The 25,184-nt window shown below is 41.9% G+C and overlaps 1 protein-coding gene across 7 annotated transcripts in view; it reads right to left on the reverse strand.

Moving 5' to 3' along the window:
* FLNA (filamin A) overlaps positions 1-25,184 on the reverse strand; it is a 169,209-nt gene that overhangs the window by 61,949 nt on the left and 82,076 nt on the right. For 5 of the 7 annotated variants that reach the window (XM_067464199.1, XM_067464196.1, XM_060763185.2 and 2 more), the window contains exons 9-21: positions 23,954-24,154; positions 23,218-23,355; positions 18,094-18,220; positions 15,028-15,164; positions 13,151-13,344; positions 12,145-12,258; positions 11,593-11,736; positions 7,918-8,041; positions 5,355-5,515; positions 5,163-5,253; positions 2,902-3,071; positions 2,482-2,599; positions 170-432 (exon numbers count right to left, since the gene is read on the reverse strand). In XM_067464199.1, coding sequence (XP_067320300.1) covers positions 170-432; positions 2,482-2,599; positions 2,902-3,071; positions 5,163-5,253; positions 5,355-5,515; positions 7,918-8,041; positions 11,593-11,736; positions 12,145-12,258; positions 13,151-13,344; positions 15,028-15,164; positions 18,094-18,220; positions 23,218-23,355; positions 23,954-24,154 — 1,982 coding nt within the window. Of the gene's footprint in view, positions 1-163; positions 433-2,481; positions 2,600-2,901; positions 3,072-5,162; positions 5,254-5,354; positions 5,516-7,917; positions 8,042-11,592; positions 11,737-12,144; positions 12,259-13,150; positions 13,345-15,027; positions 15,165-18,093; positions 18,221-23,217; positions 23,356-23,953; positions 24,155-25,184 lie in introns of all 7 variants that reach the window. The other 2 variants (XM_067464197.1, XM_067464198.1) reach the window with 1 other exon arrangement.

Genomic DNA, 25,184 nt, shown 5'->3' on the forward strand with positions numbered 1-25,184 from the left:
GGAAACACTACACTGAGAAGGTGTATGGTCCCAAAAAATGGCCAGAGTCCTAGAAATGTGGAGTTCGACAGAAGGTGGCTACCACATTGAAAGTTTTGCACATTCAAACCTTTCCTTTAAGGGTAATAAGCAACCCCAACCCAGTCATCTGCTGACCGGGAACTCTCACCTTAGATGGGTTGGTGGGAGGCACAGCTTCCACAGGGAAGGGGCTGCCTGGAACGGGCACGCCATCATAGGTCACATCCACCTCGTAGGGCCCTTCCTCCCGGGGGATGAACTTCACCACACTGTTGTCCGAACTGAGTCCTGGTTCCACTTTGCAGGGCACAGGCTTGTTCGAAGGGCCTGTGATCTTAGTAGCCACTTTACCTTGGCCTCCAGCCCCCTTGGACTTGACGGTGAATTCCTGGTCTTTGCCCACTTCCACTTCTGCAAGAATGGACTGAGTGTAAGCTCACTCTTCATACAGCTCTGTTTTAACCACAAACACCTAATCTGCCCCACAGGACCCACAGATTCTCGCAACACCAACTTCCCTTTCCTGTCTTAGTACCCAAGAACTAGGACAGAATCACTAAAGACGAAGTAAGAACTCTTTCTACGAGATCAGGGAGGGGAAGCCTTTGGATTATGACTTGAAACGCCGTATAGCATAACCAAGAGGGAAAGACTGTGGGCATTGTTGTCAAAATATCTGGAAGAGACAAAGCTTTTTCCATTTCTGTTCTAGTAGTGGTTTCCAGATTAATGCCACTACATCCCAAGACCAGAAGGTACTGGCAAGGCTAAATATCCCATATCTAAAATGCTTGGGACCAGAAATATTTTGAATGTTGGATTTCTTTTTGGATTTTGGAATAGTTGCATACATATGAGATACCTTGAAGACGCGACCCAAGTTTAAACACTAAATTTGTTCATATAACCCTTATATACATAACCTAAAGATAATTTTATACACAATGTTTTTAATACTTGTACACAAAACAAATAATAATAAATAATAATAAAAACTTTATTTATATACCGCTCTATCTCCCTGAGGGGACTCAGAGTGGTTCCCAGGTAAAAAATCACAGAACATACAAAGTAAAAACAACTTAACCATAAGATTAACAAAACAAAATACATTGAACCATCAATAAATGAAACATGTCTCTATATCAGTCATGCCTGTGGGCAATTCTGAAGTATTTTTGATTGGCAATATTTGGGGGCTGGCATTAAGCCAAGAGGAGAGAAAAATGTTGGCATAACATAGGTTTCCTGAAAAACAAAGAGAACTGTGGAAAGCTTCCAGTTTTTTGGACCTGGCAAGCATCCAGGAAGGAAACTGTTTTGCGTGAATAGTCACAAAGGAAGCCCCTAAAAGCACGCCTCTTCTACGAAAGTGTTTTCCTTCCTAGTTTTCTCTCATGGAATTTTCAAAGGTATAGCCATGGGGGGGGGGGGGGGGTTAAAGGGTTGTGTGGGGTGAAAATGCCAAAACATGGTACAGACAGACCCACCAGAATCTATATTGTATGGGAACTGTGCTGCTTCTCATGGTTAAATCAAATGCACTGACTCTAGTCCGACAGGAGATGGGAAAGGAGATGAGGATTTTAGTACTGGGATAAACTTCAACAACATCACCTTGAAGTTTGGAGATGTTAAACATACAGCTGCCAACTAGAACTGTAATACAGAACAGTCCCATATCTATGGGATATGCGTTCTAAGATCCTTATGTGGATACCAGAAACCATGGATAATAGCCAACTCTCTATTTTGAATATACATGGGGCAGAGGTATACCATAAAATCCAAATGGAGAACCTAGGGCAGGGGTCCTCGAACTTTTTGAACAGAGGGCAAGGTCACAGTCCCTCAAACTGTTGGAGGGCCGGATTATAATTTGAAAAAAACATGAATGAATTCCTATGCACACTGCACATATTTTATTTATAGTGCAAAAAACACTTAAAAACAATACATTAATTAAAATGAAGAACAATTTTAACAAATATAAATTTATTAGTTTTTCAGTGGGAAGTGTGTGGCTGCTTTTGGTAGATGAGGTAGGATTGTTGTTGTTGTGTGCTTTTAAGTCATTTCAGACTTAGGTTGACCCTGAGCGAGGGCCGGGTAAATTTCCTTGGAGGGCCGTATCCAGCGTTAGTTTGAGGACCCCTGACCTAGGGATTTGCTGAGACATTCCAGGGTGGGTTTTATCTGGAAAGCTGGTAAGTGAAACTATGTGTATTGAATCCATGGATAAGGGGATTCAATTCCCCCTTCACAGCTAGTAGGGCTTGTTGACGATGTCATGGCCAACACTTCAGGTAAGAAACATGAAAATTGGGACAGCAAAGATGCAGACCCATCATCATGACCCAGGACAGGTTCTAGGAAGAGCATTTTGCTCGTCTTTCCCACCATTAGGAAAAGCAGAAATATGCATTATTATGTTCAGCATTCCAGCTAGCCGATACATACTGTCTCCAAGGCCAGAGATCTTGATTTTGCTGAGGTCCAGAGTGGGTGCCACACCCACATTGAAAGGGCTTTTTGGGATGTGGTCTCCTCCATATGTTACGTTCACTCCAATGTTACCCTGTAAGACAGAACCCAATGGTTTAACCCATCCTTCCCATGCAGCCTATCAGCCTCCCTTCAAAAAACCCTCTTCTTCTGCACACTAACAGGACCCTTCTCTGGAAACACCTGAACAAATAAGTGTTAGTGGAGTGTATGGTAGACAGAGCTTATCTCCTGAACATAGATACAGAGCAAACTTTCTGCTGCTCCTTCTTCCATCAGTTTAACAGTAAAAAGAGGCAAAGTTTAACTTTTTCCTTCCCCCATGAGTCCAATGATGACACCATTGTCCGTGTGATCTCGTCCCCATTGACTTACCTGTTGCACAGGGGTGTACTTGACAGTATAGGTGTTATCATGGTGATCAATTATTTCAGAATCTCTAACAGCCTCTCCCTTGGCTGGGCCAGTGAACTGGACATCCAGCTTGGCCTTGCCAGCTGCCTTAGTATTGACTGTGAAATAAGTTGGCTTGCCAATCTCTACACCTGGGAAGAGAGAGAGAGAAGGGCGATCAACGTGTTGTTGTTATTATTATCATTATTACTATCAAAAAGATCTGTTACAGACCACAGATAATAGCATTTGGGGACAGACCTGTGTTCTCAGACCACAATTAACATCATTCCCCAACCACAGGATTTTCCTGACTGCGAGTTGACAGCAAATGCACTCCAGCAACATTTGGAGGTGCATCAGTTCCCCAGTCCTGACCCATAGAAAGGGTTATCTTAACATATGGATAAATACACTGCTTGCCAGCAGCTTCACTGGCCTCCAGACTTGGTGATTCAAAAAAGGTTTTTCTAAAGCTTTGTCCATATTGATTTTATCATCTTGCCATAGTTTACGTTTATCCACTCTAATTTTTAAAAGGGTGTAAATAGAGGCCTGTAACCTTTTGAAGTTCTTTCCTGTCTTCCTGGCATCCTAGGGAACTTTTAGAATATCATTAGTTATCTATGAAACTGATCTTTGGGGAGTGGGGTGCAGAACTTAAAAAACACTGAACATAACGGGGAAAGAGAGAGCTTTTCACTGAAAAAACTCTATTCTACTATACTATAATGATCATAAGACTAGCTTCCCACAAACAGTCCATATATGTTTCCCATCTAATATTGCATCCTCTTTACATTCCCTACATGCGGTAAGGTAAAGGTAAAGATAAAGGTTTCCTCTGACATTAAGTCCAGTCGTGTCCGACTCTGGGGTGGTGGTGCTCATCTCCATTTCTAAGCCAAAGAGCCAGCCTTGTCCGTAGATAGCTCCAAGGTCATGTGGCCAGCATGACTGCATGGAGCGTTCCTGCCAACAATCACTACTGCAAGGAGAAATGTGACACAGATCCTACTTCTGATTGTTCAATTGGGATTACTGATGGGAAGGTGGCATAAGATGTTTTCTGCATCCTTCCAGCCCAAAGCAGTACCTATTGATCTATTCACATTTTCATGTTTTCGAACTGCTAGGTTGGGAGAAGCTGGGGCTAACATTGGAAGCTCACCCTACTCCCCAGATCTAAACCACTGACTTTTGGTCAGCAAGTTCAGCGGCTCAGTGATTTAATCCACTGTTCCACCAAGTGGCCCATGGTGGTAAATAAGGAGACATATCAAGACACTCCAGCATTTCAATTCACTAGAAACGTTTAAAAAGAACCTTAAAACCTGGCTTTTCTGCTGCACCTTTGGCGAGTAGGTGCACAACATGACACTATTGTTCCCCTCAACGCTTCTGTTACTGGAGTACACGCCCCCAAATGGGAAATTTAGTTTCACAACCCTGTATGTCTTTATGAGCTCCCTGCAAATAATCTGCTCCTATTTTTATCTCAGAGTTTTTAAACATTTTATCCTGTACATGTGGCCCGCCCACTGTTACTGCGACTGTGTTTATTGTAATGTTATTTTGTTATTGTATTCATATTTTTTAAATGTAATTTTGATAATGTTGCTCGTTGTTTATGTTTTGGTTTTATTTTGATGTAATATGTTGTCCAGGCTTGGCCCCATGTAAGTTGCTCCAAGTCCCCATTGGGAGAGATGGTGGCGGGGTATAAATAAAGTATTATTATTATTATTATTATTATTATTATTATTATTATTATATCAACACACTAGCAGAACGTTCCCAGCTTTGCTCCCCATCCTTTTCAGCTTGTGTTGCTGAAGACAAGGGGTAGCAAAGCCAACTTTTAGACCTGGAAACACAGTTAGTTCTTCCATCATTAAACCAGCAAAGTGAGCCTGGCAACACTTTGGTATCATCCTATAGGCAAGGAATCATTGCACTGGGGAACAAGCTTGCTCCTCCAAACCCTTTCGCCATCCTGTTCTAAAGAGAGTAAAGGAGGAAGCTGTAATTCAAGCATCACTCTGGATTCAGAAGCAGATGGAAGCCATGTATTCCAAACTCAAACTTCCTCAATGTGAGACATTTTATTAATAAAATCATAATGCAACTCTCTTTTTTATGCAAATTTCAAGGAGCCTTTTCCTGCCTTTGATCTTGCTCCAATTTCCCAGCTACACATCCACTGCCTGAGTCACATTGGTTTACCCGGTGTCCCAACTCACCATTCCTGTTGAGGCCAGGTCCCTCAGCCTTCACCTTGCTAGCATCATGTGAGGGATCCACTTTAATTCTGATGGGGCTGGTGGGGGTAGCCTAGAAATTAAGAGGAAAGTGTGAACACCACAGAACTTAATCCAACTCTCTCTCTCTCACAGACACAATTTGACAGAATCCACCCTAAAAAGGGGGCTTACCTGGTCCGCAAAAAGCACCATGATGGTATAGCTGCCAGCACCATGGGGAGTATACTTGACTGTGAACGTGTCGTTGTCATTCCGAATAATGTCGAAGTTGATGTCTGCCTCGGCTGGACCCACTACACCTGGGGCACACTTAATCCCGATGCTCACATCACCTGGAAGGATGGATACCGCTCAATAGGTGAGCCATGGCGACTGCTTTAAAACTGGTAACCAAATGCATCATAGCCCGCCTCCAAAATTATTTATTTACTAGCTGTCCCCTGCCACGCATTGCTGTGGCCCACATGGGGTTTCTGTGTGGGAGGTTTGGCCCAATTCTATCGTTGGTGGGATTTAGAATGCTCTGTGATTGTAGGTGAACTATACATCCCAGCAACTACAACTCCCAAATGTCAAGATTCTATTTTCCCCAAACTCTACCAGTGTTCACATTTGGACATATTGAGTATTCGTGTAGAGTTTGGTCCAGATCCATTATTATTTTGAGTCCACAGTGATCTCGGGATGTAGGTGAACTACAACTCCAAAACCAAAGGACACTGCCCACCAAACCCTTCCAGTATTTTCTGTTGGTCATGAGAGAACTGTGTGCCAAGTTTGGTTCAATTCCATCGTTGGTGGGGTTCAGAATGCTCTTTGATTGTAGGTGAACTATAAATCCCAGCAACTACAACTCCCAAATGACAAAATCAATTTTTTTGAGTGAAGGACATACATTGGGTTGTTAGGTGTATTGTGTCCAAATTTGGTGCCAATTCATCCAGTGGTTTTTGAGTTCTGTTAATCCCACAAACCAACATTACATTTTTATTTATATAAGATTTATTTAAAACATTTATATTCTGCCCTTCTCACTCCGAAGAGCACAGCATATACACGGCAAACATTCAATGCCGGGACACAAATTCACATACAATACATAAACATTAAAAAAAACATTTATCAAAATATTAAAATACACCATTTAAAACCGTCCTAGTCATCCACGTCAAATCTAATTGGCCTGGTCATCTTTCCTATTGCTGCTTTATTGACCTGTCCTGAAAGCTTGGCCCCACAGCCAAGTTTCTACCATCCTTCTAAAAGACAGGAGGGAGGGGGCCGACCTGATCTCACTAGGAAGGGAGTTCCAAAGCCAGGGAGCAATCACCAAGAAGGCCCTGTCTTTCATTCCCAGCAATTGCGCCTGTGACAATGGCGGGACGGAAAGCAGGGCCTCCCCCGGAGGATCTTAATATCCGTGATGGTTCATAGGGGGAGATGCGTTTGGACAGGTAATTTGGGCCGGGGCCATTTAGGGCTTTATAGGCCAAAGCCAGCACTTTGAATTGTGCCCGGTAGCAAACTGGCAGCCAGTGGAGCAGGCGTAACATGGGAGTTGTATGCTCCCTGTATGCCACCCCAGTTATTAACCTGGCTGCCTCTCGTTGGACTATTTGAAGCTTCCGAGCAGTCTTCAAAGGCAACCCCACGTAGAGTGCATTGCAGTAGTCTATCTTAGATGTAACGAGAGCATGGACCACCATGGCCAAGTCTGACTTCCCATGGTTTAATTGTGCGAATGTTCCTCTGGCCACCACTGCAACCTGGGATTCCAGGCTCAGTGATGAATCCAGGAGAACTCCCAAGCTGCGAACCTGTGCCTTCAAGGGAAGTGTGACCCCGTCCAGCACAGGTTGTGACCCTATAACCTGTTCAGCCTTGCAACTGACCAGGAGGAACTCTGTCTTGTCTGGATTCAACTTCAATTTGCTTGCCCTCATCCAGACCATCACAGTGGCCAGGCACCGGCTCAGGACTTGGACAGCCTCCTTAGCATCTGGTGGAAATGAGTGATAGAGTTGGACGTCATCTGCGTACAGATGGCATCGAACTCCAAAACTCTGTATGATCTCACCCAGCGGCTTCATGTGCTGTGGGTCCCTAAGAACAGTTCACTTTCAGTGTACTATAGCTTCTGCTAAAGGTTCTGTGTCTTTATCCCAAAGAAATGCCTTTTGCACAACAGTCTGCCTTTCCCTCTATAGTATTCCACCCAGGGATAAGACTTGGAGAAAGTATTTTTAATTCTAGCTTCTACACCACACCCCTGCAACAAGCATGAACAATCCAAAAAAGGCGGGCTTGAAGGAAATCAAACTCCAAACAAATTAAACTTCCAAGTTCTGATGAAAGTGTGAGGAGTGGCCCTCCAAAGGTTTGGACTTAAAGCTTCACTCAATATAACACAATGAAAAGGGCAATTGAGAAGTGTAGCAAAAAGTGTAGCACAAATCCCTCCCCTGCAATAAATACACTACAAAGCTATACTGGGATTCCTGAAGAAATTTCCAGTGTTGATGCTAAGAGAAAGCCCCACTCTGTGGACCTTAGAACCATTTCCCAGGTTTGCATGGGAAGCTATAATGTCTCTCTATCCTCAAAGCCAACACAGTATTTAGCTGGTTAAGGTGAGAGGGAAAGGGGAACCGAGATGGCAAATAGGACTCTACTGCAGCAGTGCCCAAATGTGGCATTTCAAGAGACCCACAAACGAAAACAAGTCGAGGCTCACCTTGTCCAGCCTCTGTGCAGTCGACTGTAAAATAAGTAGGTTCGTGAGCCTTCAGGCCAGTTTTTGCCACACCGGGACCATATACTTTCACTTTGTTGGGGTGACTGCCAGCTCCAACATTCACCTAAGAGACATGAGTAGTTGTATTTTAACTTGGCTGAAAGGGTGAGAGAGATCCTTTGAGGTAGGATGGACATACTCCACAACTGAAAAACATAGCTGTCACAAAACTGTGGGAGTTCCTGCTGGAATGTAAAGAAAACACTTGCCGATTTATCTTTTGTCCTAAAGTTTTAAAGAACCGGGATTGTGGCGCAGCTGGCTGAGTGTCAGCTGCATTAAGAACACTCTGACCAAAAGGTCATGAGTTCGAAGCCAGCTCAGGTTGGAGTGGGCTTCCAACCAATTGTGTAGCCTGTTGTCGACCTTTGCAACCCGAAAGACAGTTGCATCTGTCAAGTAGGAAAATTAGGATTCCACCTTAAAGTGTGGGGAGGCTAAATTAACTAATTTATGAGGCCATAAAAGAAGACTCCAGCAAAGCGCTCCAGCAAAAGCATGCGGGGAATGCGGAAGTACTTCATCAGTGTCGCAGATGGACGATGAAAGCGACAGTTCCCCTGGCAGCCAGAAAAAGTTAAATAGCCTCTGTGTATGTCTGTATACGTTGTATGTCAAATTGGCATTGAATGTTTGCCATATATGTGTACACTGTAATCCGCCCTGAGTCCCCTGCGGGGTGAGAAGGGCGGAATATAAATACTGTATATAAATAATAATAAATAAATAAGAAGATACATGGATTTCCACTGCTGTTGTTACAGACAGTTGTACTTAACCTCCAAGACAGGATAACCCAACCTTCCAAAAATAAAAGGCAATATAGTATATTTGAGATCATTAGAGCACATATATGCATGCACTAGAGAATAATAATATAATAATAATAATTTATTTATACCCCGCCACCATCTCCCCAAGGGGACTCGGAGCGGCTTAAATGAGGCCAAGCCCGACAACACATCAATAGAACAAAAAACAATAAGCAAAAACAATACAATTAATATAACTCACATGTAAACATTAGCACACAAGGATTTAAAAAATCCTTGTGTGAATTATGTGACCTATTTATTTATTTCAGCATTTATATTCTGCCCTTCTCACCCTGCAGGGGACTCAGGGTGGATTACAATGTACATATACATGGCAAACATTCAAGCCATAGACACACAACATATATAGGCAAACACACAGAGGCTATTTAACTTTCCAGCTTTCAAGATAGTATTCTGGCCACCAGGGGAGCTGTCGCTTCACTGTCCATTTGTGACACTGATGGAGTACTTCCTCATTCTTTGCTTGCTTGCTTGCTGGAGATTTTATGGCGTCATAAGTTAGTTAAATTAGCCTCCCCGTGTGAGTGGTACCTACATTTCCTACTTGACAGATGCAACTGTCTTTTGGGCTGCAAAGGTTGACAGCAAGCTACACACAATGGTCAGAAGCTCACTCCGACCCGGGCTGGCTTCGAACCCCTCCTTAGAAATCTTTAAGAAGAACCTCAAGACGTGGCTTTTCCGTTGTGCTTTTGGGGAGTGATTTTTCATCTCCTTTGTCATGCTCCTTTATAATGGGTATTGTCTCTTGTCCGTACGAAGGACTGTCACTACTACTCCGTTCATGAGTCTCCTCTACAAATATGTAGGTTTTTATCTTTATCTCATCCTGACTTTTTATCATTGTATTTTACACATGCGGTCCGCGATCCTTGTGATTGTTTTATTTTCTATTGTATTATTTTGTATTGTTTTGTTATATTTTATACTTGTTTTATTTTTATTTTATTATGATGTTGCCTTATGTTTTTTGTTACTGTATTGTAATGCATTTCTGGGCTCGGTCTCATGTAAGCTGCCCCAAGTCCCCTTTGGGGAGATGGTGGCGGGGTATAAATAAAGATTATTATTATTATTATTATTATTATTATTATTATTATTATTATTAGTGATCTTAATGCAGCTGACTCCCAGCCAGCTGTGCCACAGTCCCGGTGCTACAAAGACCTTTTTTTACATTTTCTAGGGTCTCCATAGCAAAACCAGTTTTAGTCAAGATGAGAGAGCCAAGGATCCTGCAAGGAGAACTATGAGTCAAAATCCAATTGTTACTCCTAACTAGAGTAGACCTTTGTAACCAAATATTGAATGGTAAGCTAACATTTATATCCTATTGATTTTATGAGCTTCTCTATTTTGGATCAGCAGCTGGATTTACGCCAAAGTGTCCTACAACAAGATATGGGGCTTTGTTATAGTGTGTGTGGGTAACGTTGTAGATATTTTGCAAGCCATAAGCTAGATTCTGGATGTGTTTGGTTTTGAAGGGAAACAAAAAACAAATTGAGAGGTCCTGTGGGGATGGAATTAACCACAAGATCTCTGTAGCTTTCTCACTGCTAGACCAGAGGGCACAGCCATAGCCTGGGGGCAACTTAACAATACAAGAACACCAGCCAACTCTGAGGACTTCACACTCAGCTAAAGTACAGAACGAAAAAGGCAATTTATTTCCAGTGGAAAAACATTATGAATCACATGGGGAAAACATTGTTCCACCATAAACTGGAGCCACTTGCTAATGCAAAGGTAGGCCAAGTGCAACCTTCCATACTTCGTTGACTTGCAGCAGCCATCAGTTCTAGTCAACAGTCCAATAATGCCTAGAAGGCCTAACACTGGTGGAAAGGCACATTTTGGCCTAAATTCTTTCAGTCCTTTTTACAGTAGACCCATTAACTATTGGAGCTGTTTGCAATTTTGTATTGTAGATTTCAAAGTATATATGTATGTTTAAAATGTAGTAGCTATGTGCCGAGTGTATTCCTGTGAGGAAAGAGTTAACTGTACCATGGAGGAAACGACATTCCTAGAGGGGTCATAAATCAAAAGTATAGAGCAATGGAAGCAGCGTCATCCTACATCATGCGGTCACTCTGAATGCAGGAGGTGTGGACTAGTACTGATAACAGTGTGTTTGTATGTTCGCGATGTAGCTACCGGACGAAGAGGAAGCAGTTTTACGATGTGCTCAGTGTTAAGTAGCTTCTAATGTATATAGTTGTAAATCAGGCATGTAGCTGGGGGGGGGGGGGGTTGGGGGGCTTCAGTCCCCCCCCCCCCAAATTCTCATGGTGGTTTGCGAAAAGGCCTTACTGGTGCATTATTTAAACTTTTATGTTTATTCATATCATGATCTGATCACCATGCTCAATATATCCCATATGCATGGGGGTTTTGGGGTAACGATACGAAAGGTTTGCTAGGCTAGACCCTCTTTCACTCAGACTCAGCCCCCCCTGAAACAAACTCAGCCCCCCCCCCCCCCCGAATCGAAATCCTGGCTATGGGCATGCTGTAAATAAAGTAGTTTATAGCCTAAAGTGATTGATCGTGTTTCCTGCCTTGCTGTGCGGCCAATGCCACTGACATTAACTCCATTAGATTTACCTACATAATGACTCACTCTTCAACAATTGATTGATCTTGTCTAGTTGGAACTCACTGACAAGATGTTAGCCCTCAATTTTGATCCCTTGGGAGCCCAAGGGTGTCTCGAACTCTTCCCTCTTGATCCAACCCTTTTGCTTACTGCTGCGGGGGAAGCAAAACTAACCCTGTAGGGACTGTTGGGGATGTTGACTCCTCCCCAGGAGACCATGGCTGTGTGCTTCACCGGCTTCTTCGGCACATAGGAGCAGCTATAGGTGCCGTTGCCATTGTCCTTCACCGAAACATCCACGGGAGATCCATCAGAATCCTAAGATGGAGGCAATTAGAGAAGATGAGTTTCTGGCACACATTATTCCCCACTCCCAGATATTTGTCATATTCTCTACCTTATTATTTTATTTATTCTATACCACTTTTCTCACCCCTAGGGAGAGACTCAAAGCAGCTCCCAACATAATCAATTGCAAAATTCAATGCCTTACATGCATTAAACAACACATATCAAAACAACAATGACAATAGATTAAAACCATTACGATTATAAAACTATAAAACATCAACTATCTCATCTGCCTTCTCCTCACACCCAAATTCCCCTCCCCCGATGTCTTGGGGTAGCTCATCCCCCACAGTATGGATTTGCGGTCACACATATCTGGAGGCCCTCAAGTTAAGGCAGCCTTGCCTGGATTTTGCCAATGCAAATGAACCTCACCTGTACTTGCACTTTAAGAGGTGCCTTTCCACCACTCTTAGCATCCACTGTAAATTCTGCCGGTTTGTTGACTGCAACACCAGTCTTCTCTAGCCCTGGGCCATGGGCTTTTACCTAGAAATGGGTAAATAGAGATATGAGTCCTAAAGCAGCTTCCATCATGCTGTGAGATTACCGTAACTGTACCGTAACTGTACCAAGTCATGTAAGGACAGTCAGTAAAGGTAAAGGTAAAGATAAAGGTTTCCCCTCAACATTAAGTCTAGTCGAGTCTGACTCTGCGGGGTGGTGCTCATCTCCATTTTTAGGGCAAAGAGTCGGTGTTGTCCGTAGACACCTCCTAGGTCATGTGGCCAGCATGGCTATATGGAGCACCATTATCTTCCTGCCTGAAGCAGTACTGATTGATCTGCTCACATTTGCATATTTTTGAAAAAAAATAAAGTTATTATTATTATTATTATTATTATTATTATTATTACTATTATTGTTATTATCATCGAAGTCTACTTCATTTTTGTCTCTTGGGTGCATGATATAAAAAGTTGCTCTATGGGAGAGTGTGAGTGTGTATATATGAGCACTTCTAAAGTTCTGTTGGTTTTATACACTGGCAAATATCTCTTTTTCTAACAGATTAGAGATAACAGGTTATTCAGTCTAACAACTGAAACCATTGTCCTGCACAATTATATCTGGTTGTATACCACAGAAGAGTTTTTGGCTCTTCTCTGAAAGATCATGCTTTTCTAAAAGTTATGACCTCCAAAAGGTTATAAATGCCATTTTCTAAAAACCCTGACCTTGAATGGTGTGTGCAGTTACAGCCTAGAAGACACTACCCTGCACTACCCTCTCTCCAGCCACTAACATGAACCCCACAGTTAATGCTTTCTCGGGTTCTGCTCCCCTCTGAGATGTATCCACACATATACACATACATTCTTCGCCTAGGATGTGAGACAGAGGAGACCTTATCCAAAATGCCAGCATAGGTCCAATTTACCTTCTCAGGGTGGAAGTCCTTGGGAGCAGCTTTGATCTCAGCCATGAAGGGGCTGAGCTTTATGTCCTCGCTGTTGCAGAGCACATGAACAGCATACTCGCCAGGTTCCTGGGGCCAGTAGCGCACGTCACAAGAGCCGTCACCTTTGTCATCGCATTCAATCTTGGCCTGCGAAGGGCCCTCCACTGAGAAACCTGCAGGGCATTGGGTTGAGGGTGGAGAGATATAAGATCAGAACTGGGGCATTGGTGGCATGGAGGACATTGGTTTGGAGACATGTCAATCCTAGCTATTGGAACAGGGATATGGGGAAAAGGTTTAGTTTATTCAACTGCATTATACTTTTCAGCATTTGCAGCAGCTGATGAAAATTAAATCAAACCTGGAGAAACAAACAACCCCTTCTTCAACAACAGCCCAACTTAGATGCCAAATGCTGCTGTAACAACATATATTTTTATTGTCAAAGGCTTTCATGGCTGGAATCACTGGGTTGTTGTAGGTTTTTTCGGGCTATATGACCATGGTCTAGAGGCATTCTCTCCTGACGTTTCACCTGCATCTATGGCAAGCATCCTCAGAGGTAGTGAGGTTTGTTGGAACTAGGAAAAAGGGTTTATATATCTGTGGAATGACCAGGGTGGGACAAAGGACTCCTGTCTGCTGGAGCTAGGTGTGAATGTTTCAACTGACCATCTTGATTAGCATATAATGGCCTGACAGTGCCTAGAGCAAACTTTTGTTGAGAGGTGATTAGATGTCCTTGTTTGTTTCCTCTCTGTTGTTGTGCTGTTGTAATTTTAGAGTTTTTTAATACTGGTAGCCAGATTTTGTTCATTTTCATGGTTTCCTCCTTTCTGTTGAAATTATCCACATGCTTATGTATTTCAATGGCTTCTCTGTGTAGTCTGACATGGTGGTTATGAGAGTGGTCCAGCATTTCTGTGTTCTCAAATAAAATGCTGTGCCCAGGTTGGTTCATCAGGTGCTCTGCTATGGCTGATTTCTCTGCTTGAAGTAGTCTGCAGTGCCTTTCATGTTCCTTGATTTTGGGCAATGCTGCATTTGGTGGTCCCTATTTTCCTAGTTCCAACAGACCTCACTACCTGTGAGGATGCTTGTCATAGATGCAGGTGAAACGTCAGGAGAGAATGCCTCTAAACCATGGCCATATAGCCCGAAAAAACCTACAACCTTGCTGGTGAAAGGACAAGAGAGGGGGACTTTCTTAGCTTCACTCTACAGCATGCAAGTGTTCATCAAGAAATCCCTCCCAAAAACACTGAAAACATGGCAGCAGGAGCTATAGAAAACCCTCTCATGAAGACCTCAAAACTCTAGTAGGCTCCCCATGAAGGAAAGGTATTCCTACATAAGGCTTTATAGGCCCCAATAAGCACTTTGAATTCCATCCAGAAACAAACTGGTAGTCACAGAAACTGTCACAAGGAGGGAGTTACATATTCCCTGTGATCTCTAGATGCAGCATTCTGGATCAATAGAACTTCTCAAGGACTTTTCAAAGGTAGATACACATAGAACACGAGACATCAATCCAAACAGGATGTAGCTATGATATGCATCACTGGGGATAGATCCAACATCCACATAAATGGGTGAAGATGCAACAAGCACATTCCTGGTATTTTGCAAAAAGTAGTGTCCAAATTCATGGCTGAATGTAGATATACAGCTAATCTAAGTCTTTAAAAGGAAGCATGAACATAGCTTGAGGCCCTTCTGACTAAACAATCCTTTTTTTCACCAGACCAGGATACCTATGTCCTGCTTGGATCAAGCTGCAGTATGTGAAAATCAAGTTCCTGCACTCAGGATTGCAGGACCACAATGAATCATTGCCTGGCTTTCCCAGTTACCTAGTGTGCCAACATCATCTCCGATGGCTTCCACCACAAAATCAGCCGACTTGCCAACGACGCCTCCTTCCAAACCAGGTCCCCAGGCTCTCACCTTCTGGTTTGTGCATTCTGTTCCCACTTTTACCTCAAATGGGCTAGTAGTGAAAAGAAAAGGCTTGTGCTTAGTCTCAGTCGTAGAAATCTCAAAGTAGTCCAGTTCTGCAGTACCCCCTTAGGCTTTATTTATTATTTATTTATTTGCGGCATTTATATCCCACCCTTCTCACCCCAAAGGGGAGTCAGAGCAGCTTACAAGGTATAAATTACATACAATATATTATATTATTAGCATACTACAATATCAGCATTAAACATTGCTATATTGCACCATACCGCTATATTGTCATATTATTAGCAACATTACATGTAATATAAATATATAATTATAATATCATATTATTATTATTATTATTATTATTATTATTATTATTATATTGCATTACATTATAATATTATAAATATTATATGCATATACAATATATTATTAACAAAATGAAGTTTAACAGTGACAAATGCAAGATACTCCACTTTGGCAGGAAAAACGAAATGCAAAGATATAGAATGGGGGATGCTTGGCTCGAGAGCAGTACGTGTGAAAAAGATCTTGGAGTCCTTGTGGACAACAAGTTAAACATGAGCCAACAATGTGATGTGGCGGCAAAAAAAGCCAATGGGATTTTGGCCTGCATCAATAGGAGCATAGTGTCTAGATCTAGGGAAGTAATGCCTCCCCTCTATTCTGCTCTGGTTAGACTACATCTGGAATATTGTGTCGAATTTTGGGCACCACAATTCAAGAGAGATATTGACAAGCTGGAATGTGTCCAGAGGAGGGCGACTAAAATGATCAAGGGTCTGGAGAACAAGCCCTATGAGGAGCGGCTTAAGGAGTTGGGCATGTTTAGCCTGAAGAAGAGAAGGCTGAGAGGAGATATGATAGCCATGTATAAATATGTGAGAGGAAGTCACAGGAGGGAGCAAGCTTGTTTTCTGCTTCCCTGGAGACTAGGACGCGGAACAATGGCTTCAAACTACAAGAGAGGAGATTCCATCTGAACATGAAGAAGAACTTCCTGACTGTGAGAGCCGTTCAGCAGTGGAACTCTCTGCCCTGGAGTGTGGTGGAGGCTCCTTCTTTGGAAGCTTTTAAACAGGGGCTGGATGGCCATCTGTCAGGGGTGATTTGAATGCATATTTCTGCTTCTTGGCAGAGGGTTGGACTGGATGGCCCATGAGGTCTCTTCCAACTCTTTGATTCTATAATTCTATGATTATATTATATTATTAGAATAGCATTTAATTGTGTGCATTTATAACATGCAATTTGGGCAATAGTCTTGTTTCATTACAACTTCCCTTAGTTCCAGAGATAAACAATCTGATGCTATCCTGAAGGTTTTACTCTACGGTTCCCATAATATCTGAACATAGTAACAGAATGAGCTGTTTAGGAGAGATGTAATCTCAAACATCACATGGCCATCTGATTGTTTGTCCTTAATTGACCTTCACAAAGCATCTCACTAGAGACAAATCAAATATTAATGACATTAAAATACTAAGTAAATAAAATGAAATGAACCCTCTGTAACCAACACCTTGAATGTTAGAGAGTTTAATAATGGGAAGAGAATACAAGGCAAGCAAGTATTAGAAAGAACATCCTGACAGTAAGAGCTTTTCAGCAGTGGGATACACTGATGTCTCAGAGTGTAGTGGGCTCTCCATCACTGGTGGTTTGTAAATAGAAGCTGAATTGCCATCAATTGGGAGTGCTTTGGATTTCTGCATGGCAGAAGGGGGTTGGACTGGATGGCCCCTCTATGCATCTCTGCAACTATGTTACCTTTGTCACAAAAAATTAATATGCAGATTTTTAAAAAATAAATAAATAATAAATTATTAATATACAGATTTGAGAAATGTGGATTTGATATAATGATGTGTGGGAATGAATGGAAGGATGTATGGACGGAGTTAATAATTTTGCAAGCACCAGTAAAATATTAAGGCTTGCAATGACTAACTACCTACTTGCTGGACTGTAATTAAACGTTGCTAATGAGAATTGAAAAAGTAAACTGTGATAAGAACTGTGACACTGGTTCTTTCAAGTTAAGGAAATGTTTGCAACATTCCTTATGTTAAGAAGGAAGTCAACACAAGCCTTGTTTGTCAACACTAATCAAGAAGTGTCAATGTAATTAATAAAAAGTATTTTTTTAAAAAGAAGTGTCAACATCTGGTCAGGAAACTGAGATGGAGCCAGGATGGAAGATGTCTATCATTCATTTACAACTTTGGGACTACATCAGCAGAATATTCCTATAAAAGACTCAATCTAATAATGCTCAAATTGTGATAGACCTGAGGAGTCAGGTACACCCACCATGCTCTGCTCCATGGGAAGGAGAGAAATGGTGTATTTGGAGAGTGTCAGATATGCTATGGGAAAGCATGATTCTGGTCACTTTGGGGCTTCTTTCTCAAGGGAAGAGGAAGAAGTGTGCTTTTGGAGTCTTGGATTTTGTGCAGGGAGTCAGGTTCTGCTGTATGGAAAACAGAGCTCTGGTCCTTGGTATTGTTCTTAGGGAAAGAGAAGTTTTGAAGTTATGGGACGATGTGTTTTGGAACTGTGTGTTGGCAGGCTGCAGGAAACCAGGGTCTGGCCTAAGCAGGTGCTTCTCCAAGGAGGGAGAAAAGGATATAAAAATATTTGGGTGCATGTACATGTGTGTGAATGTTGAGTGAAAATGTAATTCCCCTTTGTCTGTTAGTCCAATGTAACTGTAAGTTGTTCTACATCCATTATAGTTGCATAGAATCTGCATGTCTGAATGTCTAAATGTTTTTCTTACACTGGAAATTGCACTAAAAAGAACCTATGCTTTAAAGTTATTAAAAAGTCATTCATGACACCTTGAGCCTAAGCATACACTTCTCTGCACCTCTTTCATATAAGAAGAGCCCTCCTATAATGGTCTCACTCAAATTTCTCCCATATTAACACTAGCAATGTCTCACCTGCGAGGGATGTGTTGCCCACCCCAAGTAATTGTGACAGTGTAGTTCCCTGGCACAGTGGGGTAGTACTCAAAGCTGTACACGCCATCACCCAAGTCCTTCTGCTTGACACGTTCCTCTAGTCCTTCTGTGGAGAGAAATGGGATAAAGGGGTCAATTGATGAGTGCCAGCCCATACAGAATGAGCCTATTGTTGCTTCCGGGTATCACTGAAAGGGCAACAAACTGCTATTCCATTTATAATTGCCTTTTTACTGACAGAGAAGGAGAGTGGTGCTTGTAGGATTTTCTGCCCATGGTAGCAAAATACCTCAGCCACTTTGGACAATATAGAACAATCCTCATATCTGCAGGACCATTACGCATGGATTTATTTATCTACTTATGACAAAAGCATTTTCTAGGCACTCTGGCACAAGACTTTCTAAGCATTTTAGGCCTTCTAGTGTAATACCTCTATGGTATTCAGTATTCTTGGGCTGGAAGTCTTTCATTTCAAGGGGATTTGCAATTATCTTCAGTTTTGATGACCCATATGAAGCCTGGGAACATATACCTTGTAGATATAGTGTGTATACATATTTAGAGTGGTACAACATTTATTGCTTGGCCTCAAACAGCAGAGGAGCTTGTGCCAGGCTGGCTAGTAAGTGTGAAGGTTATCCTGTAAATTAAAGAAGTAAAACCTCCAACAATAACATACATACACTACAACCCTGCCAACATTAAACTCCAATCCAGTGATTCTAATCATGATAGCCTCCGACAACACATTATGACCCTTGTGGCTCTTTGTCTTCCATCCTGTGGACAAGTCTATGCAGACATATTGGAACAAGTCCAATATAGCAGACCTGCTGCTAAAGAATACTATTCCATTTTCAGTTTTATTTATTACTAGCCGTCCCCTGCCATGCTTTGCTGTGACCCAGTCTGTTTTTATGTGTTTTGTATGTGTATATATATGTGTATGTGTGTGTACATAATTGTGTGTTTGTGTACATATGTGGTATGGGCATGTGTTGTTTTGTATTTTGTATTTTTTGACTTTTAAAGTCTCTTCTGTTGTTTTTCAGTATTTTAATGAGTGATGGTCACACCTTGGCCTGATAGGTGTATTATGTCCAAATTTGGTGCCAATTCATCCAGTGGTTTTTGAGGTACGTTAATCCCACAAACGAACAGTACATTTTTATTTATATAAACTAGCCATCCCCTGCCACGTGTTGCTGTGGCCCAGTCTATGTATATGTGTTTTGTGTGTGTGTATATATGTGTGTGTATATATATTTGTGTATATGTGTATATATGTGGTTTTGCGCATGTGTTGCAATGTATTATTTTTTGGCTTTTTAAGTCTCTTTCTGCTGTGTTTTTCAATGTTTTTATGAGTGATGGTCACTTGTTGGCCTGATAGGTGTCTTGTGTCCACTTTTAGTGTCAATTTGCCCAGTGGTTTTTGAGTTCTGTTTATCCCGTAAACGAACATTATATTTTTATTTATATAGATTTATTTATTTCCGACATTTATATGCTGCCCTTCTCACCCCGAAGGGAACTCAGAGTGGCTTACAAGATATATTATTAGGACTAGCTGTACCCGCCACGCGTTGCTGTGGCCAACCTTCCCTCCCTTTTTCTCTCCTTTCTTTCTCTTCTACCCTTTTTTTCTCTCTTTCTCCCCTTTCTTCCTTCTCTACCTATTTTTGAACTGCAACTCCCAGCGGTCCTCTTGATCAATCTATCTATCTCCATCTAATCTATCTATCTGGAGGATTGTTGGGAGTTGCAGTCCAGAAATAGAAAATGAGAAATATGCAGGGATTGGGATGCTCTCAAAGAAATCAAAGGAGAAGAAAGCTTGCATCTTGGAAGCAGTGCATTTGGATCATCCTCCTCTCCTAAAGGGCCTGGTCTAGGGGATGCTGGGAGCTGTAGTCCAGAAGAGTGTGTGGATATGCTATTGTGTGTTTTTTTTGCTGGGAGGGGGAGTTGTTTTTGAGCATGCGCTGTAGCATCTTTTTGCTTTTTTGGCTTTTTAAGTCCCTTCCGCTGTGGTTTTCAGTGTTTTTATGAGTGATGGTCACTCATTGACCTGAGAGATGTCTTGTGTCCAAATTTGGTGTCAATTCATCCAGTGGTTTTTGAGTTATGTTAATCCCACAAACTAACATTACCTTTTTATTTATATAGATAGTACAATATCAGTATTAAATATTACTATATTGTACTATACTATTATATTGTAATATTATTCGTAATATTACATGTAATATAAATATATAATTATAATATCATATTATTAGTAGTAGTATTATATTGCATTATATTATATTATTAGAACAGCACAGGAGACAACAGCAGTCAGATTTAATCATGAATCCAGTTGCTTTCTGTAAACTGACTGGGAAGTGGCTGGGACACCTGGCTTACAAGATATATATATATATATATATATATATATATATATATATACACACACACACACATACAATATGTTATATTATTAGCATAGTACAATATCAGTATTAAATATTACTATATTGTACTATACCATTATATTGTAATATTATTCATAATATTACATGTAATATAAATATATAATAATATCATATTATTATTAGTAGTATTATATTGCATTATATTATATTATATTATATTATATTATATTATTAGAATAGCACAGGAGACAATAGCAGTCGGATTTAATTATGAATCCAGTTGCTTTCTGTAAACTGACTGGGAAGTGGCTCGGACACTTGGTGTCTCAAGCCAGCTTTGTCTGCAAAATGAGGTTGGACTCAAGTACCTAACTCCACTCTCCCCTTCAACAGCCCGAAGGTATTTTGCCTGAACATGTCTGTTGTTTCCGTAAGGCCTGCAGCCTGTAATTGACACCTAAGCCCCATGAAGGACTCTTTCGCAATCCAAGAATTTAGGACGCCATAACATTCTTGTCCCCCAGCTGCCAAGGGCAGCAGTTTACATTTAGGTTCTTCATAGGATGGCGCCTCCAGGGAGATAAAACACAGCCACATTCCCAAGATTGTTATCTTCCAAATGGGAGCAGTCGTATTTTTTGGCTCCAGAAACCCTCTCCAGCTTCTGAAGTCTGCCCCAGGCCTCGTTGCCCAACCCTGCACTAAACGCTTGCGGTTTGAACCTGGGGTTATGACTGTCAAAGCCAGCCTCTTTCCATCATTCGCATGCCTTTGTATTGCAGCAGCATTTACTTCCAGCCTAGACAAGACCTTCATTATGACCCTTGTGGCTCTGCTGGCCTTGCCATACCATTACACACACACACACATACAGCACAATTGTTCTCCCACAATAATATAATTTACAGCTTTGCTTCCTTGGTTTAGTGACATTTCCTTGTTTAAAGTACGCATACCACAATGAGCCCCTCCTGCAAGGCCCATTGCATTGGCACTTCCTGCCGGGGGACCCAACAATTCTCACAGCCCCCAGCCAAACAATGGCAACTGGGTTTCTAGAATTTAGCACGACAGAAGTTTGCAGGAAAGAAATAAAGGTGAAAATGCTGAAAAACAACAGCAGGACTTAAACAAATTTATATTAATTCTTCCAAACACTGAGTTTTTAATGCAATTGAGCACTTTTTTTCCACCTTCAGCACTTCCAAGTGTTTTGGAATTCAACTCCCAGATGTCTCCGTCTGTACGGCCAATAATCAGGGATTCTGCAAACTGAATTCCCAATTGTCCCAATACTCCAAAGGTTGAGAACTGCTGCAACAGATGTACCTTCCCAGCACGTCTCCCTATGCAAAGCAATGGACAGGCCCAAACCTGTTTAGCTTTCACAGTGAAAACAGCATCATGTGGCCTCCCCCTTTGTTTCCTGGGTTCAGGCAACCCCTTTATTTCCAGAGAGATAAGCTAGCTGAGCATTTAAAGCTACAGTCAGAGGGAAAGAGATCTGTGTTACCCTTAGAGCAGTGTTTCTCAACTGGAGGGGTCGCGAGGGGGGTTTCAGAGGGGTCGCCAAAGACCATCAGAAAACACGTATTTTGGATGGTTTTAGGAACCCTTTGGCAGAGAATGCCGAAGATCTCTCCGCCTGTTCCTCTCTTCCTTTTTGGTATGGGTGAACAACTCCCAGAATTCAAAAACATACCCCCAACCCCACCACTATTCGATGTTGACCAAAGGGGTAGTGTGCCCCAGGCACTGCCAGGCCATCAAATGCTAATCAAGGTGGTTAGTTGAAACACTCACACCTAGCTCCAGCAGACAAGAGTCCTTTGTCCCACACTGGTCATTCCAGAGATATATAAACCTTTTTTTTCGTAGTTCCAACAGACTTCACTACCTCTGAGGATGTTAGCCATAGATGCAGGCGAAACGTCAGGAGAGAATGCCTCTAGAACATGGCCATATAGCCCGAAAAAACCTACAACAACCCAATGCCTAAGATTATTCAGTAAAGAGCCTGAGCCACCATAACCACAAGCAAAAGGCACTGGCGTAGTAGAATCAAGAGCTCAATCTCGAATTATGCCTTTATGGATGCCTCTGTTGGCTGTTTATGATTCCCATTAGCAGATGCATCTACTAAATGAACTTTTTTGTGCTTAATGTATTGTCAAAGGCTTTCATGGCCGGAATCACTGGGTTGTTGTAGGTTTTTTCGGGCTATATGGCCATGTTCTAGAGGCATTCTCTCCTGATGTTTCGCCTGCATCTATGGCAAGCATCCTTAGAGGTAGTGAGGTAGTTTTTTGTGCTTCCCACAGAATTAGGCTTACATGAGATATGATTCTAATTGTGAGCAAGAGAAGCAACAGCAACATCCCCTGAGCATGTGGAAAGTGCACTTAGAGAAAGAGCAGTTAGAGGCAGAAATTGAGAAGTTGTGTTTACAAGAATAAAGGGTGGGGCTTCTAATTCAATGCAAGCCCTATCATTCTCAGGGCTTCAAAAGTTGCTTTTTCAGAGTGTAAGAATCCCTCAGCCAGTGTGGACAAGGCTCACTGGGGAATTGTGAGGACCATAGTTCAAAAACATAGTATTTCCAAATGAAGCCCAACCAACCCACCCCGACTTTTGCACTCAGTAACTAGCAGCAAAATATGTACATGCAGAGACACAAACTTACTTGGGCCTTTCACTGTAACTTTGAGTTCGCCACTTCCGGCACCTTTCGTGTAGACCTTGAAGTCTGCCGTTTCCTTGACCCGGACACCTTTGGGCTGTAGGCCTCGGCCCACTGCTCTGCAGGCATTGGGATTGCATGCTATGGCAGCAGAGAGAAAGGGAAAAGGAGAGTGAACACAATACCTTCCCCACTCAAATGAGAAAGAAAAAGAGGAAGGAAAAGCTCTATTATTTATTATTTGCATTATTTCTACCCCACTCATATCAGCCCGAAGGCGACTCAGAGCGGTGACTCAGGTTACTCTTGATGGGGCAGATTTCCACCCTTGTTAACATCCCAGGCACCTTATCAACTCCCCCAACGCGAAAGAAATACCAGAGTGAGTTTAAGTCAATAAGTTGTCTTTTTAGAGAACATGATCTTAAACCCCTCACCGCAAGTTCACACCACCCTGTGCCCCAGGAGTAAAGTACCATTGGCCCTGGGTCCCGACGCCGAGCAGCTGAGAGGAGATGAATACCAGCAGAAATCCAAGGAGGTGGCTCTTCAGAGGAGAAAGGTAAGAGCAGAGGAGAGCTGGCTCAGGGCAAGAGGAAGCAGGTAGAGAGGAGAGAAGTTAGCACAGAACAGAGTACCCTCCCACGCTTTCTGGAGAGAGAAAAAAACCAAGCAGAAGCAACAGTGCGGAAGACAAAGACGGCCCATTGCCAAGTCCACGGCATAATAAGAAACTCACCCTGCCCCACAGTGACTGTATACGGGCTGCGGGGGATAGGGATCCCACCAAAGGTGATGTAGATGGTATATGTGCCCTCCAGGATGGGTTTATAGGTGCAGCGGTAGGTGCTGTTGCCCTTGTCTTCCAAAGTTTGCTCAACTGTCCCCTTCTTGCCGGTTGGGTCTTGGATGATGACTTCAATTTCTCCAACACCGGCACCTAGAGAGGGAAATGGGTGTGTTAAGATGATGATTAATAATAATAATAATAATAATAATAATAATCTTTATTTATACCCCGCCACCATCTCCCCAATGGGGACTCGGAGCGGCTTACTTGGGGCCAAGCCCAGGACAACATGTTACAGCAAAATAAAATCAAAACATAAACAACAAGCAACATAATCACCATTACATAGAAGAAGAAAAAGTATAAACACAGTAACAAAATAACATTCCAATAAACACAATCACGGTAACAGTGGGCGGGCCACATGTACAGGATGAAATGATTAAAAGACTCTAATGAGATAAAAATAGGAGTAGGTTATTTGCAGGGAGCTCATAAAAACACAGCTAATAGTAAGAGGAATAGGAATAATAATAGGATTAATAATAATAATAATAATAATAATAATAATAAAATGAGAGCAAAGGAAAAGAAAGAAGAAAGTAAAGAGGAGGAGAAAAGGAAAAGGGGAGGAAGAAGAAGGAAAGAGAAAAAAGAAGAAGAATAAAAGAAAACAAGAGGAAAAGAAAAGAAATAGACAAGTTGAGTGATACGGCGAAGAAGAGAAGATAGAAAGAGAAAAGAAGAAGTAAGGAAGAAAGGATGTAATGGAGAAGAAGAGAGAAGAGATGGGAGGGGAAGGAAAAGGAAGGAAAAGAGAAAGAAAGAAAAGTGAAAACACTGATGCCTGCAAACTAGAAAAGAAACAACTCCGAAGAGCTGTTGTAAGAGAAATCTTGAAAACCACATTAGGGAAGGGAGAGGTTTTGTTACTGATGTCTCTCCCCTTCCCCCCCCCCCTTTTTTTTCGTTTCTTCTTCTTCTCTTTCCTTCTCTTCTTCTATTTCCTTTCTTTCTTTTTGTTTTGTTTCTTCCCCTCCCTATCGTTCTCTACCACTCCCATCTTTTTCTCTCTCTCCTTTTCCTTTTTAATCTTCTATTACACACTTGTAGATAAGACTCATGATTTTATCTTTGTATACTTGAAAATTTAATAAAAACTATTTAAAAAAACAAAACA

The sequence above is a fragment of the Anolis sagrei genome, chromosome 2 (genome assembly GCF_037176765.1).
Source record: "Anolis sagrei isolate rAnoSag1 chromosome 2, rAnoSag1.mat, whole genome shotgun sequence".
NCBI lineage: Eukaryota > Metazoa > Chordata > Lepidosauria > Squamata > Dactyloidae > Anolis > Anolis sagrei.